The 16,077-nt window shown below is 44.5% G+C and overlaps 1 protein-coding gene and 1 pseudogene across 1 annotated transcript; one reads left to right on the top strand and one right to left on the bottom strand.

The window, feature by feature from the left end:
* LOC117089294 lies at positions 1-3,815 on the top strand (annotated as a pseudogene).
* A 7,124-nt stretch (positions 3,816-10,939) lies between these two features.
* Positions 10,940-14,429, bottom strand: LOC117089318 (protein SSX5-like; the record flags this gene model as incomplete). The annotated part of the gene is made up of 5 exons (XM_033220427.1): positions 10,940-10,990; positions 11,632-11,681; positions 13,275-13,370; positions 14,034-14,148; positions 14,307-14,429. Coding segments are annotated over 5 exons (435 nt in total), but the record flags the coding sequence as incomplete, so codon positions are not given.
* Positions 14,430-16,077: the final 1,648 nt, after the last annotated feature.

Below are 16,077 nucleotides of genomic sequence, written 5' to 3'. Positions count from 1 at the left end.
ATGAATGGAGATGAAGCCTTTGCAAAGAGACCCAGGTATGATGCTAAAAACATCAGAGAAGAGAAGCAAGGTGAGGTGACCTGGAGGGGGCAGAGCAGTGGTCCAGGGGACAGAGTAGGGTGACCAGGTTTCTGAGGAGGGGAGGACAGAGGTACTGGGAACAAGAAGCAGGGTCTCAGGGGAGATCTGGACCCTTGGGAGCCTCCCACCCTTGCTCTGTCATCACCTAGCATCCCTGGAGACAAGTCAGTGACCGTGCACTACATTTGGTGACTCTCAGTCCATTCTGGAAGATGGGAAGAGAGACAGCCAGCAGCATTAAAGCCCTACTGTGTGGCAGGGGAGAAGCTAGGGTAGGTCCCCCGTGTTCTGTCAGAGGTTGGAGGGCGGATTATCATCTCCACTTCCCAGATCTGGCACACAGGAAGCAGCTCAGCTGAATGGCAGACATGCCTAGCTGAGTCACTGCCAGAATTCGTTTTTTTTTTTTTTCTAGGCCTTTGGTGATATTGCCAAATACTTCTCTAAGAAAGAGTGGAAAAGGTGAAAGCCTCAGAGAAAATCATCTCTGTGTATATGAAGAGAAAGTAAGAGGCCATGACTAAACTAGGTAACAGAAAGTTCTAGGTACAGACAAGTCTAGGGACACATGAGCATTCCTTTTCCTGCTTTGGCTACTTCTTAGACTGCAGAAAGTGCTCCACGATTTCCTTTTGTGCAGGGAAAAATCGCAAGGCAGCTTCTGGGTGTTCTGCTCTTCCATATCGTGTCAAGGCTGAGGGCAGGGACTGGCCACAGTAGAGCTCGTACCTGGATCCTGCACGTTTTTCTCCCATAGGCGTCTGTTCTGATGAGCCAACTGTCTCTGCGGCATTCCGAGCCTCCCCCACCCGCCCCCCACTCCACATGCCACACCCCCCCAGCCTTCCTTCTCTTGGCTTGTCTCTCTCTCTTTTTTAGTCTGAGTCTCATTCTGTCACCTAGGCTAGAGTGCAGTAGTGCAATCATAGTGCACTGCAGCCTCGAAACTGTGGCCTCAAGCAATCCTCCTGCCTCAGCCTCCCAAAGTGCTAGTACTACAGACATAAGCCACCATACCAGGCCTAAGCTTGTCTCTTAAGGAATAAACATTTTGCTTCTTACTAGGTTTCAAGGTTACCTTTCCAACTTTCATGCATAATAAAGGGGCCGTAGACTTCCAGGGGAATGATTTTGATAAAGACTGTAACCACAGGAATCAGGGTGAGTAGATGGAAAGGGGCTGGAAAGGGTCTCCTGAAGCCCAACTGCTTTTCAGCTCAGCTACCTGGGAAAGATCCTCAGGCATTTGTTCCCTCATACACACAAGTGCTGAGTGAAAAAAAAAATTGCATGCAGAAAGTTAACTACAGAAGCCATTCACATAAAACTTAAAAAGATGCAAAACAAGAATATATATTTTTATGAATAATAAGTAAATGGTAAATGTATAGAAACATGCATGTGAATAAAAAGCCATCTAAGGTGACTGGCTGTAAGTGGAGGAGGGAGGGAGACAGGGATGGTGAGAGTTGCACAGGAAGCTTCAGCCGTAACTTGTTGATCGTGTGTTTTTTTAATTTTGAGATGCAGTTTCACTCTTGTTGCCCTGGCTGGAGTGCAATAAGGCAATCTCAGCTCACTCCAACCTTCACCTCCTGGATTCAAGTGATTCTCCTGCCTTAGCCTCTGGAGTAGCTGAGGTTACAGGTGCCTGCCCCCACACCAAGCTGATTTTTTTTAATTTTTGGTAGAGACAGGGTTTCACCATGTTGGCCAGGCTGGTCTCAAACTTCCTGACCTCAGGTGATCCACCCCCCTCAGCCTCCCAAAGTGCTGGGATTACAAGTGTGAGGTACTATGCCCAGCCTGTTTGTAGTATTTCTAATATTCTGAATAAATAAATCAGACCTAACATAGCTGTGTGGTAATGTTGAGATCCGACTGGAATCAATATTATTCCCTACACTTTTCTGTGTGTTTGAAATATTTCTTTTTTAAAGGACATGTTGTTCTTCTAAGTACTGTTAATGAATCAAAGGACAGTTAAGAAAATGTTAAAAGTGACAAAAAAAGAAAGAAACTATTAAAACTGTGGATCCGCCAAAAACTTCCAGAGTTTGTTTCATTAACAGCATGTAGGTATCAGACAGGTATCTTAGGAGTAATGGTGATGAACACATTATGTAATAAAGATCGCTGTTATTTTGCATTTTATCAAAACCAAATAGTCCTCTCATTCCCAACCAACCCTGATTCTCTGTGATGAGCTGGAAAGTGAGTTGGAAAGAATGATCCCTCACCCAACACAAAGAGAGCTTTTGCACTTGTCAGTGAGCAGAGATAACACAGGGTGAAAAAAAGACAGGTTCTTGGGTGAGAGCGTTGTACATTTCAGGAATATAAAGGGGACATATGTGTTTACTTCCTCTTCTGCTCTGACAGCACAATTATGAGACAAGGTCAGAATGTCCATACTGTCTCAATAGACTTATTACTCCCAACTTAACAGATCAGATCCTACCATCTCCCACAATCACTATAAGATATCTGAAAATTCAGTGCTTGAGTATCTGCCAAGCTTTCGACATTAAAGGAGTGTCTTTATACTGAAATATTTCAGAGCCACTGGACTAAATCATCCATGGTTCATCACACATTTAACAGCTTAATTCACATACCATAAGATTCACCCATTTCAAGTGTACAATAATTTTTAGTTGTTGTACATCTTGAGTGGATACAGTTCAGATTCCTAACCAATCAATTTAATTATTTGGGAAAAAGTAAAAGATATGTAATGACATAAGATGACACTGTGATGGGGTTTAACCCCCATTTGATAAACCATGAGATGGAAAATTCTGAATTGATGCCACAGATAAATGCACCAACCATGACTAAACATAATTCAGAAGCAAATCTCAACTAACTCCTCATCAATGAGTGGACTCATAACCCTCTGCTGCAGAATGCCCTCATGTGACAGAAGTATCTCTAGAGTTTGGAAATCTTTACCAACAAAGAAAAATTCTGATGTATTCTCTTTCTGCTGAACGTCCTCAGATGACTTTCTGCATGCTCCAGGGAATCTTCCCAAAGGTGAGTATCTCTCAAATCTAATGGACCACAGAACCTTTTTCCCTTCATGGATGTGAACACTGGTAAGAGTGGGAGAATATAAAAAACATCCTCATTGCCTCCTTCTCCCCATGTCTATCACAACACCTGATGTAGCATCGACGGCTTCATAATCCTAAGAGTTGTGATCCTTAATACTTCTTTTGTTTTCATAGTGATGCCAGATACTATTTTAAGCAGTTCACATGGATTAATTTATTTAATCCTTAAGAAGACCTCTATGATGTTGTTTCTATTATTATCTCCAAATAATAATGAGTCACACACTTCAGTTTTCATCCATATAAAAGCCATGTGACTTGGCGCAAATCTTCTAAGTTCTCTGAGCTCCAGATTCCTGGTCCATGAAATGGAAGTAAAGAATCATAGTTCATGTTATAGATCCTAGTTATCAGCAACATAATAATAAAATGAGGCTATCGTGGTACAGAGATGTTAAAGAATTTTCCTGAGGCACAGTGGCAGTGGTAGTCTAATTCAGAGCTCCAAGCCATTTAAAGCTCATTCACGTTTGCATTTGTTTATGAAGTTCAGATGTTGCTCACTAGGGCTTTACCCCATAGGGTCGGCTGGTGCTTCCATTGAGACATCCACTCTCGCAACAGGAAGGACCAGCTGTCCTCTGCTCTGTAACTGGGGCCACTCACATGGTTTAAGAGTCACTTTGACTGTTGGCCCCTCCCTACTGTAGTGAGCCGGGATCGTGCCACTGCACTCCAACCTGGGCGACAGAGCAAGATTCCATCTCAATAATACAAAATAAAATGATTGCTAAGTAGTTTTGTATTATGATCTCTGAGCTCCATTCTTGTTGGTCTAATATTTGTTAAGCCAGTTCTCCCAACAGGATTATGTTGGCCCAGTGCTTCAAGATGAATGCTAATACAGATGGGACTAATAAGATGGAACTTGATGCTGAACTCCAGACAAACATGCCTGAATTTTTTTTTTCCTTCTCTCCTCTTTTTGGCTCGAATGTGGCCCATGTCCCTGATATCGACTCCCTTACCTTTCCCTTGACATGGGACAAAGACAGTCGGCCCAGGTCCATCCTGGCATGGAGTGACAATGAAGCCTCACTTTAAGATGGCTGATCAGCCGGGCGCAGTGGCTCAAGCCTGTAATCCCAGCACTTTGGGAGGCCGAGACGGGCGGATCACGAGGTCAGGAGTTCGAGACCATCCTGGCTAACACGGTGAAACCCCCGTCTCTACTAAAAAATACAAAAAAGCTAGCCGGGCGAGGTGACGGGCGCCTGTAGTCCCGGCTACTCGGGAGGCTGAGGCAGGAGAATGGCGTAAACCTGGGAGGTGGAACTTGCAATGAGCTGAGATCCGGCCACTGCACTCCAGCCCGGGCGACAGAGCGAGACTCCGTCTCAAAAAAAAAAAAAAAAAAAAAAAAAAAAAAAAAAAAAGATGGCTGATCAGTGAGGTTTTCAAAGAAAGATGTTGATCAAAAGAGGGAATGTGAAAGCTGATTGTGCGAATGAACCAGCTTCTCCAGGGCCAATGAGCCTCATTTCAAAACAATATGTAACATTTTTCTTTCTAATAAAACTTCCAACTTCTCTTTGTTCGTTGCACATACTGAAGACCACCCTAGTCCGTGTGTATGCCCTGAATTGCAATTTTGTGATTCCCAAATAGAGCATTTGATTTAGGGATTTGTCTCTATAATTTATTTTGACTTTGACACAATTAATCAGTATGATGTGTTAAGTTCCCCCCACTCCAACAAGGTGAGCTTTATACTGAATTTAAAAATTCTTTCTAGGCAGGGCATGGTGGCTTAAGTCTGTAATCCTAACACTTTGGGAGGCCAAGGTGGGCTGATCACCTTGGGTGAGGATTTCAAGACCAGCCTGGCTAACATGGTGAAACCCCATCTCTACTAAAAAATACAAAATTAGCTGGGCGTGGTGGCCCATGCCTGTAATCCCAGTTACTCGGGAGGCTGAGGCAGGAGAGCAGCTTGAACTCGGGAGACAGAGGTTGCAGTGAGCCAACATTGCACCATTGCACCCCAACCTAGGCAACAAGAGCTGAACTCTGTCCCCCCCAAAAAAGAAAAAGAGTCATTCTATTATAATCCTGATAATTGCTTTGCTTTGCATCTTACTATGGACTTGTTGGATATCTAGGTGGCTGTAAACTACCCAGAGAAAGATAGAAACAGCAGTGGAGATAATTTGAAAATTGCAGTGTTACTATAAAAGAATAACAATAGGGGGAAATTGTAAGGGTAACTAAACATAAAATTGAGTTTTTCCTGTTGCCAAAAGGGCAAGAAGAGACCTTTCCCCATTTCACTTTCCTTAGAGCATTTCCTTGAGAAAATTTGTATTTGTAAATTCTTCCTTTGATCTGTAAGCCTCTGGCCACCCTAGAACCCAGGAATGTCTTGAACTTGAACTCCAGGCCTCAAGTGATCCTCCAGCCTCAGCCTCCCAAAGTGTTGGGATTACAGGCGTGAGCCACCATGCCCAGCCCCTAGAAATGTCTTTCTTCAGGGCCTTGGAGCCGTCTCTTTGAAATGTGAACATCAAGGAAGATGATGTCCTTGTCTCCCTGTCACCGGGGGAGTTTACCCTAGGTGCCTTGCTCCAAGCTGTAAGCACCTGGTTGTCATAGAGATGTGAGCTTTATTTTTTCTTTCAGATAAAGGCAATTAATTAACACAGATGGCTACTCCAATTACTCAGTGAACTTAGGACTTTCGTTGGAGTATTCAGTTTTCACCCTTGGCTGATCCTGTACAACCAGGCAAAGTAGCTACATACCTGGGTTTTCTGACTTCTGCTACCACTTTTGTTTGTTTGTTTGTTTTTTAGATGGAGTCTTGCTGTCACCCAGGCTGAAGTGCAGTGGTGCGATCTCAGCTCACTGCAACTTCTGCCTCCCAGGGTCAAGTGATTCTCTTGCCTCAGCCTCCCGAGTAGCTGGGATTACAGGCATGCACCACCATGCCCAGCTAATTTTTGTATTGTTGATAGAGATGGGGTTTCACCATGCTGGCCAGGCTGGTCTTGAACTCCTGACCTCATGATCCGCCTGCCTCAGCCTCTCAAAGTTCTAGGATTACAGGCGTGAGCCACCACGCCTGGCCTCTGCTCCCACTTTTGGATTGTATGAAACACTACACTTCAAAGTGTGGGATCTGGCTTCCCAGACAGCTGTCAAAGGGGCAGGTGACGCAATCTAGAAGTGTAGGGGAGTTCGTGCCTGTGGGGTAAATTTTGACCAATAAGAAAAGGAACCAGGAGTGAGAGCCAGGTATGTAAATTGCCTCTCTTCTCCTCCCCCATGCACTGTTCCAGACATGGTTTCTCAGTATAGTCTGTCTAGAGGTGTCCTGTGTGGCCCAAATTCTGTTTCCTTGGGAACATGAGCTAAAACAATGGACATTCAAACACCTGAAGACAGTGTTACATGTTGTTGAGGACCCAGATCTGGGCAGAGGAAAATTATCCCAATAAGAAAATGGACAATTTGAGGATGCGGAATAGAGGGAAGGATTAGAAGAACCAGTAGTAGTATAGCTTAGGGGTAATATTTTTGGAGAAAAAGGCAGTTCTGGTGATTTTTGCAGTGAACTGCTCAGCTCTGTAAAATTTATACTTCCTTTCTTTCCATCAGTCTCCCCTATGAAATCTTCCATAAAGTATCCCTTTATAACTATCTATTGCCTGTGAAGTGAATTTTCTTTTTCTCTTTCTTTCTTATTTATTTATTTATTGAGATAGAATCTCTGTCACCCAGGCTGGAGTGCAGTGGCACAATCTCGACTCACTGCAGTCTCCACCTTTGGAGTTCAAGTGATCCTCCTGCCTCAGCTGCCCTATTAGCTGAGACTACAGGCATGCACCTCCAATGCCTGGCTAATACATATATATATATATTTGTATTTTTAGTAGAGATGGGATTTCACCGTCTTGGCCAGGCTGGTCTTGAACTCCTGTCGTAAGGGGATACACCGCCTTAGCCTACCAAAGTGCTGGGATTACAGGCGTGAGCTACCACACCCAGCCTGTCAGTTTTCTTTTGGAGAATAAAACAGATTGAGACTTGTGCCAAAATGCAGGGGAAGCCCACATTGGCCTTGGGTCTCCCCTGTTTCTTTGCCTGCCCCTCTTCTGCCCACCCTGCATATCTCTGTCTCCCACTGTCCCCACTATGACCACGATTGCCTCTCCCTCCCTGCACTCTCTCTCTCCTAGGGCTCCTTGTCTTGGGAAAATGAACCCACAGCCTCTACCTTGTGACTGGGGACAGAACCCGGGGCTTGTTCAATTCTCCCTCCCTCCATCACACACATCTGTCCTCCTTAATGTTTCTAGAGTCAGTGAGCTCCAAACTCAGCCCCTCCTGCACCTGCCAGCTGTAGGACCTGTGACAAGACGCCTACCATCTGTCTGAGACTCCGTCTCTCATCTATCATATAGGCATAATGATGATAGTGTCCTCCTTCCAAGGCTGGGGAGAACCAGGAGGCCAAGGTGATGGGCCACAAAGGGTAAAAACAGCTCCAATCCTGCCTCCACCCGGGTCTGGTGTTTCAAGTCCGTTGTGTGTGAATGGAACCTTAATGTCTCCATTCGCACACAATGGTTTGTTCTAACCCTTCCCCACAACTGTTTCCCCTCTGCACCGTGCAGTGGTACCTGTGAGAAAGAACTGTCCCATTTCCAAATCATCGTCCCCACCCCAGCCCCCAGGCCCTTGGTGAGACCCTTGACGGGCAGTCTCATGCTTCTGTCCAGGGGACGTTCCCACCGTTTCTCCCCTGCATGGAGACGAAGTGGACTCTTCTATTCCCTGTCCATCACAGGGTCTACAGTGCACGCATCTTCCTCATTCCTCCACATTCCCCAGATGACGATTTCATCTGTGTCTCCTCCCACATACTCCCAAATGGACCGTCCCAGACCTTGAACTTGAAAATCGTTCAGAGAGCAAAGGCCAAGATGCCCAACCACCTGCTGCAGAATCCTGCTCCAGGACTGAAGTGTATAGTCTCTATCAAAATAAAAACTGGAGGCCAGGCAAGGAGACTAATGCCTGTAATCCCAGCACTTTAGGAGATGAAGGTGGGAGGATCACTTGAGCCCAGGAGTTCAAGACCAGCCTGGATAATACAGCGACCTTCTCTAGACAAAACCTAAAAAAATTAATGGGGCATGATGGTGCGTGCCTGTAGTCACAGCGACTCTGGAGGCTGAGGTGGGAGGATTGCTTGAGCCGAGTAGTTCAAGGCTACATTGAGGTATGATCACCCCCCTCCATTCCAGCCTGGACAGAGCAAGACCCTGTCAAAAGAATGAAAGAAAGACGCAAAGAAAGAAAGAAAGGGAGAGAGTGATAGAGAGAGAGAGAGAGAGACTGAAGGAAAGAAAGAACGAAAGAATGAATGAAAGAAAAAGAAGGAAAGAAAGAAAGAAAGAAGAAAGAAAGAAAGAAAGAAAGAAAGTAGAAAACCAACAACTGAAAACATCCTCCTCTAGAATGGTGGTCAGGAACATCTGTCTGCCTTGTTCCCTGATGTCTCTCCAGCACCTAGAACAGCTCTCAGCAAAAGTATGCACGCATTACGTTTTTGTTAAATAAATGACTCCTTTGATGCAGCAATTGCACTTCTAAGAATCTATCCTAAAGAAATATTCACACATGTGCACAGAGCTGTGTGCACAATGACAGGAGCAAACAACTGAGGGACGTTTGCAAGTATTTATTAACTGTCAGTGACTGATAGAGGGGAATCGGATGAGGGGAGTACATGCTGAACAGGAAACAGGGTGGGGGGGGGGCTTGCGTAATTATTTTGGGGGTAGCAGGAACTGCACCTATAGAAGATGATAAACTTAATCGACCAATGTTGTGTGTGTTCTGACTGCTCCACCAATGAGCTGTTCCCCATCTCTCCTCCTTTTCTTGGGCCTCCCTATTTCCTGAGACACAGCAACACTGAAATTAGGACAATTAAAAACCCTACAATGGCCACTAAGTGTTCAAATGAAAGGAAGAGTCGCATGTCTCTCACTTTAAATCAGAAGCTAGAAATGGCTAAGCTTAGTGAGGAAGGCATGCTGAAAGCCAAGACAGGCTGAAAGCTCGGCCTCTTGCACCAAACAGCCAAGCTGTGAATGCAAAGGAAAAGTTCTTGAAGGAAATAATAGTATATAATGCAAAGGAAAAGTCCTGAAGGAAATAATAATACTAATACTCCAGTGAACACACGAAAAACCAAGCAAAACAGCCTTATTGCTCAAATAGAGAAAGTTTGGGTGGTCAGGATAGAACATAAACCCAGCCACAACATTCCCTTAAGCCAAAGTCTAATTCAGAGCAAGACCCGAACCCTCTTCAAGTCCATGAAAGCTGAGAGAGGTGAAGAAGCTGCAGGAGAAATGTGTGAAGCTAGCAGAGGGTGGTTCGTGAGGTTTACGGAAGGAAGCCGTCTCCATAACATAAAAGTGCAAGGAGAAGCAGCAAACCCTGATGGAGAAGCTGAAGCAACTTATCCAGAAGATCTAGCTAAGATCACTGTTGAAGGTGGCTACACTAAACAACAGATTCCAGTATGGATAAAATAGCCTTCTATTGGAAGAAGATGCCATCTAGGACTTTCATAGCTAGAGAGGATCCACTCCAACTTTGAAAGAAGTTCTACTGTGGGTAAAATGCTATCCAATAGCATCACATACTACAGAGATGTGCTTCATGAAAGGGAGAGCTAATCGATGTCGCAAATTTCATTGTTGTCTTCTTTTATGAAGCTGCCACAGCCACTCCACCCTTCAACAATCACCACCTTGATCAGCCAGCAGCCATCAACACCGAGACAAGACCCTCCACCAGCAAAAAGAATGTGACTCACTGAAGGCTCAGAAGATTGTTAGCATTTTAAACAATTAATTATTTTAAAATTAAGGCAGGTACATTTTTAGACATAATGCTATTGCACACTTAGAAGACTACAGTATAGTGTAAACATAATGTTTTTATGCACTGCAAAACACACACACACAAAATGTGTGTGACTCACTTTATTGCAGTGTTTTGGAACCGAACCTGCAATATCTCTGAAGTACACCTGTATTGGGTATCAGGCATTGAGTTGAGTGTGATATGATCCCAGGTCATCACAGATAGAAATGCTTGAGCACCTTTCATGTCATCAGGACTTCGGGATTAAATTTAATGCCTCCAAACGATTTATGAACTATGATTCTTTGTTTCCATTTTATGGAAACTGGAGCTGAGAAAATTTGGAAGACTTGCCCCAAGTCACATGGTTTTTTATATGGATGAAAACTCCAGTCCGTGTCTCTGGAAGTCATCTCTAACATCTCATCTGGAGCTGGGCAAGCTCCTCAGCCCAGCCTGGACCCATACCAATTCTGGTTTTACTGGGATGTGTCACTGACCAACATTGTTAAGCTACATTTATACAGCTTTTTCACTTATGAAATAGTGAAAAATACGTGTAAAACAGGCTAAAGGAATGTCCTCTCTGAGCTTGCAAACACTGTTTAAATGTAGTAATAATAAAAATCTAATACTTTTCATGATCCTTCTTTGAATTCGGTCTCCACAATGGCAACCCAACTCCCAGATCCCTTTACCCTCTAAACCAGAGTTGAATCTGCACTTGTGGGATCACTTATTCAGGGGCCTCCGATGGATCCCCTGGGCTGGGACTGGGGCTTCCAGGATGCCCCAGGTGTAGGCAAGGCCTTCGTGGAGCTCGAAGGAGGGAGGGGCCAAGAGTCAAAGGATTCCTAAGCGATGCGAGTGGCCCCGGTGACAGAGCAGAGGCCAGCTGGTCCTTCCTGTTGTGAGAGTGGGTGTCTCAACAGAAGCACCAGCAGGCCCTATGGGGTAAAGCCCTAGTGAGCAACATCTGAACTTCATAAACAAATGCAAACGTGAATGAGCTTTAAATGGCTTGGAGCTCTGGATTCGACTACCCCTGCCACTGTACCCCAGGAACATTCTTTAACATCTCTGTTCCACGATAGCCTCATTTTATTATTATGCTGCTGATAGCTAGGATCTATAACATGAACTATGATTCTTTACTTCCATTTCACGGACCAGGAATCTGGAGTTCAAAGAACTTAGAAGATTTGCGCCAAGTCACATGGCTTTTATATGGATGAAAACTGAAGTGTGTGACTCGTTATTATTTGGAGATAATAATAGAAACATCGTCATATAGGTCTTCTTAAGTATTAAATAAATTAATCCATGTAAACTGTTTAGAATATCTGGCATCACTATGAAAACAAAAGAAGTATTAAGGATCACAACTCTTAGTATTATCAAGCCGTCGGTGCTACATCAGGTGTTGTGATAGACATGGGGAGAAGGAGGCAGTGAGGGCATTTTTGATATTCTCCCACTCTTACCAGTGTTCGCATCCGTGAAGGGACAAAGGTTCTCTGGTCCTTTAGATTTGAGAGATACTCACCTTTGGGAAGATTCCCTGGAGCATGCCGAAAGTCATCTGAGGACGTTCAACTGAAAGAGAACACATCAGAATTTTTCTTGGTTGGGAAAGATTTCCAAACTCTAGAGAGACTTCTGTCGCATGAGGGCATTCTGCAGCAGAGGGTTATGAGTCCACTCATTGTTGAGGAGTTATTTGAGATTTGCTTCTGAATTACATTTAGTAATGGTTGGTTCACTTATCTGTGGCATCAGTTCAGAATTTTCCATCTCATAGTTTATCAAATGGGGACTAAACCCCATCACACTCTCATCTTATTTCATTACGTATCTTTTACTTTCTCCCAAATAATTAAATTGATCGGTTGGGAATCTGAACTGTATCCACCCAAGATGTGCAACAACTAAAAATCATTGTACACTTGAAATGGGTGAATCTTATAGTATGTGAATTAAGCTGTTAAATGTGTGATGAACCATGGATGATTTAGTCCAGTGGCTCTGAAATATTTTCAGTATAAAAACACTCCTTTAATGTCAAAAACTTGGCAGATACTCAAGCACTAGATTCACTCTTTCAGTGTTTCAAACTCTCTTCCAAGCTCGTCATGGAGATTCAGGGTTTTTTGGGAATGAGAAGGCGATTTGGTTTTGATAAAATACAGTGAAACAGCGATCTTTATTACATAATGTGTTCATCCTCTTCGTAAGATACTTATCCAATACGGACATTCTGTTAATGAAACGAACTCTGGAAGTTTTTTGCGGATCTGCGATTTAAAGTTTTTTTTTAAGTTTTCACTTGTAACGTTTTCTTAACTGTCCTTTGATTCATTAACAGTGCTTAGCAAGAACAATATGCCCTTTAAAAAAGAAATATTTCAAACACACAGAAAAGTATGTGGAATACTATTGAGTCCAGTTTGATCTCAACATTATCCCACTGCTATGTTAGATCTGATTTATTTTTTCAGAATATTAGAAATTCTATAAACACACCAGGAGTGGTAACTCACGCTTGTAAACTCAACTCTTTGGGAGGCTGAGGCAGGTGGATCACCTGAGGTCAGGAAATTTGAGACCAGTCTGGCCAACATGGTGAAACCCATCTCTACCAAAAATACCAAAATTAGCTGGGTGTAGGTGCAGTGCCTGTAATTCCAGCTGCTCGGGAGGCAGGTGCAGGAGAATCGCTTGAACCCAGGAGTTGAAGGTTGCAGTGAGCTGAGATTATGCTATTGTACTCCAGCCTGGGCAACAAGAGTGAAACTCCATCACAAAAAGAGAGAGAAAAAATAAACAAATAAACAAAACACACTATCAGCAAGTCACGGCTGAAGCTGTCTATGCAGTACTCATCTGTCCCTATCCTCCCTCCTTCTCCACTTACAGCCATTCTTCTCAATTTGATGGCATTTTATTTGCATTCATGTTTTTATACATTTACCATTTACTTATTATCCATAAAAATATACATTCTTCTTTTGCATGTTTTAAATTTTTATATGAATGGCCTCTGTAGTTAACGTTCTGTATGCATTTTTTTTTTTCACTCAGCACTTATGTGTATGAGGGAACAAATGCCTGAGGATCTTTCCCAGGTAGCTGAGCTGAAAACCAGTTGGACTTAAGGAGACCCTTTCCAGCCCCTTCCCATCTCCTCACCCTGATTCCTGCGGTTACGGTCATTATCAAAATCATTCCCCTGGAAGTCTGCGGCCCGTTTATTACGCACGAAAGGTGGGAGGGTGACCTTGAAACCTAGAAAGAAGCAAAATGTTTATTCTTTAAGAGACAAGCTTAGGTCTGGCATGGTGGCTCATGTCTGTTGTACCAGCACTTTGGGAAGCTGAGGATGGAGGAAAAGTTGAGGCCAGGAGCTCAAGACGAGCCTGGGCAACATAGAGAGACCCCGTATCTACAAAACATAAAATAATATAAGTTGGGCATGGTGGCACGTGCCTGTAGCCTCAGCTACTCCAGAGGCTGGGCAGGAAGATTGTTTGAGCCCAGGAGTTTGAGGCTACAGTGAGCTATGATTGCAGTACTACACTCTAGCCTAGGTGACAGACTGAGACTCTGACTAAAAAAAAAAAAAAAAAAAAAAGGAGAGAGAGACAAGCTGAAAGAAAGAAGGTACAGTCGGTGGCAGGGTGCCAGGACGCCACAGAGACAGTTGGGCTCATCAGAACAGACACCTACGGGAGAGAAACGTGCAGGATCCAGGTCTGAGCTCCACTGTGGCCACTCCCTGTCCTCAGCCCTGACAGGATACAGAAGAACTGAACACCCAGAAGTTGCCTTGCGGTTTTTCCCTGCACAGAAAAAATTGTGGGGCACTTTCTGCAGCTAAGAAGTAGCCAAAGCAGGAAAAGGGATGCTCATGTGTCCCCAGACTTGTCTGTGCCTAGAACTTTCTGTTACCTGGTTTATTCATGGCCTCATACTTTCTCTTCATATACACAGAGATGATTCTCTCCGAGCATTTCATCTTTTCCCACTCTTTCTTAGAGAAGTATTTGGCAATATCATCAAAGGCCTAGGGAAAAAAAAAAAAAAAAGGAATTCTGGCAGTGACTCAGCTAGGCATGTCTGCCATTCAGCTGGAGCCGCTTCCTGTGTGCTGGATCTGAAAGTGGAGATGATAATCCGTCCTGGTTGATGCCATGGCTAACTGAGACAACATCGGGGACCTACCCTAGCTTCTCCCTTGCCACACAGTAGGGCTTTAATGCTGCTGGCTGGCTCTCTTCCCACCTTCCAGAATGGACTGAGAGTCACCAAATGAAGTGCAAGGTCACAGACTTGTCTCCAGGGATGCTAGGTGATGACAGAGTGAGGGTGGGAGGCTCCCAAGGGTCCAGATCTCCCCCGAGACCCTGCTCCTTGTCCCCAGTACCTCTGTCCTCCCCTCCTCAGAAACCTGGTCACCCCACACTGTCCCCTGGGCTACTACTCTGCAAAGGCGGGCAGATCGCTTGAGTCCGGGATGTCCGGACCAGCCTGGCCAACATAGCGAAACTGTCTCTACTAAAAAAACAAACAAGCAAACCAAATGAGTAGCAGGGGTGGGGTGGCACGCGCCTGTAGTCCAGAGGCGGAGGTGAGAGGATCACTTGAGCCCAGAAAGAATGATCTGAGTGAGCTTTACTTATTTATTTATTTATTTATTTTGAGACAGGGTCTTACTTTGTTGGCCAGGCTGGGGTGCAGTGGTGTGATCGTGGCTCTCTGCAACCTCCTACTCCCGGGTTCAAGTGATCCACTAGCTGTGTCCTCCAAAATGCTGGGATTACAAGTGTGAGCCACCATGCGTGGCCCAAATTTCTTGTTACTAGAGAGTTCCTAGGAAAAATCCCATACTTCTACATCTGTTGGAACTAAAAAAACAGTCCAAGGCCCTCTAACCTATGATTACATTTTTGAAAGTGAATCTAAGTATGGTGTGCACAATTACCATCCTTTACCTGTAGCCCGGGAGAGAGGAAAAGGTATTTACTTATGGGATGTGATTGTGGTGTTGGTTACATCCGCCTTAGCCAATTCTCCCGCCTCGATCTTGGGACTACAGGCATGCACCACCCTGCCCCCACTAATATTTTTATTTTTGTTTTTTCAGTAGAGATGGTTTTGCTCTGTTGACCAGGTTGGTCTCGACCTCCTGGTCTCAATCAGTCCTCCCGGCCCAGCCTCAGGGCTACAGGCATGCACCACCCTGCCCACGCTATTTTTTTTTTTTTTTAATAGAAACTGTGTTTTGCTATGTTGGCCAGGCTGGCCTCAACCTCCTGGGCTCAAGCGATCCTTCCTCCTCGGTCTTAGGACTATGGGTGTGTGCCATTCCACCCTGCTATTTTTTTTTTTTTTTTTCAGGAGAGGCAGGCTTTTGCTCTGTTGGCCGGGCTGGTATCCACCTCCTGGGTTCCTGGGCTCAAGCAATCCTCCCACCTCGGCCTCCAGACTACAGGTTCACACCACCCTGCCCCCACTAATATTTTTAATTTTTTTAGTAGAGACAAGTTCGCTATGTTGTCCAGGCTGGTCTCGACCTTCTGGGCCCAAGTGATCCTCCCGCCTTGGCCTCTGGACTGCAGGCAGGCACCACCCTACCTTTTGTTATGTTTCCCAGGCTGGTCTCCACTTCCTGGGCTCACTCAATGATTTGAACCCTGGAAGCAGAGGTTGTGTTGAGCTGAGATCACACTACTGCCATCCAGCCTGGGCAACAGAGCAATGCTGTGCCAGAAAAAAAAAAAAAAGAAAGAAAGAAAGAAAGAGAGAGAGAGAGAGAGAGAGAGGAAGGAAGGAAGGAAGGAACGAAGGAAGGAAGGAAGGAAGGAAGGAAGGAAGAAGGAAGGAAGGAAAACCGCCTGAATTTCCGTAAGAAGAGCAAGCTTTGTGGAATTTTAACTTACTCTCATCTCATCTCATCCTCCCAGCTTGGTTCTGTTTATTGCTACTGAAATAC

Source organism: Trachypithecus francoisi, unplaced genomic scaffold, assembly GCF_009764315.1.
Source record: "Trachypithecus francoisi isolate TF-2019V2 unplaced genomic scaffold, Tfra_2.0 Contig00818, whole genome shotgun sequence".
Classification (NCBI taxonomy): domain Eukaryota; kingdom Metazoa; phylum Chordata; class Mammalia; order Primates; family Cercopithecidae; genus Trachypithecus; species Trachypithecus francoisi.
This window is presented reverse-complemented; position numbering and strand designations above follow the sequence as displayed.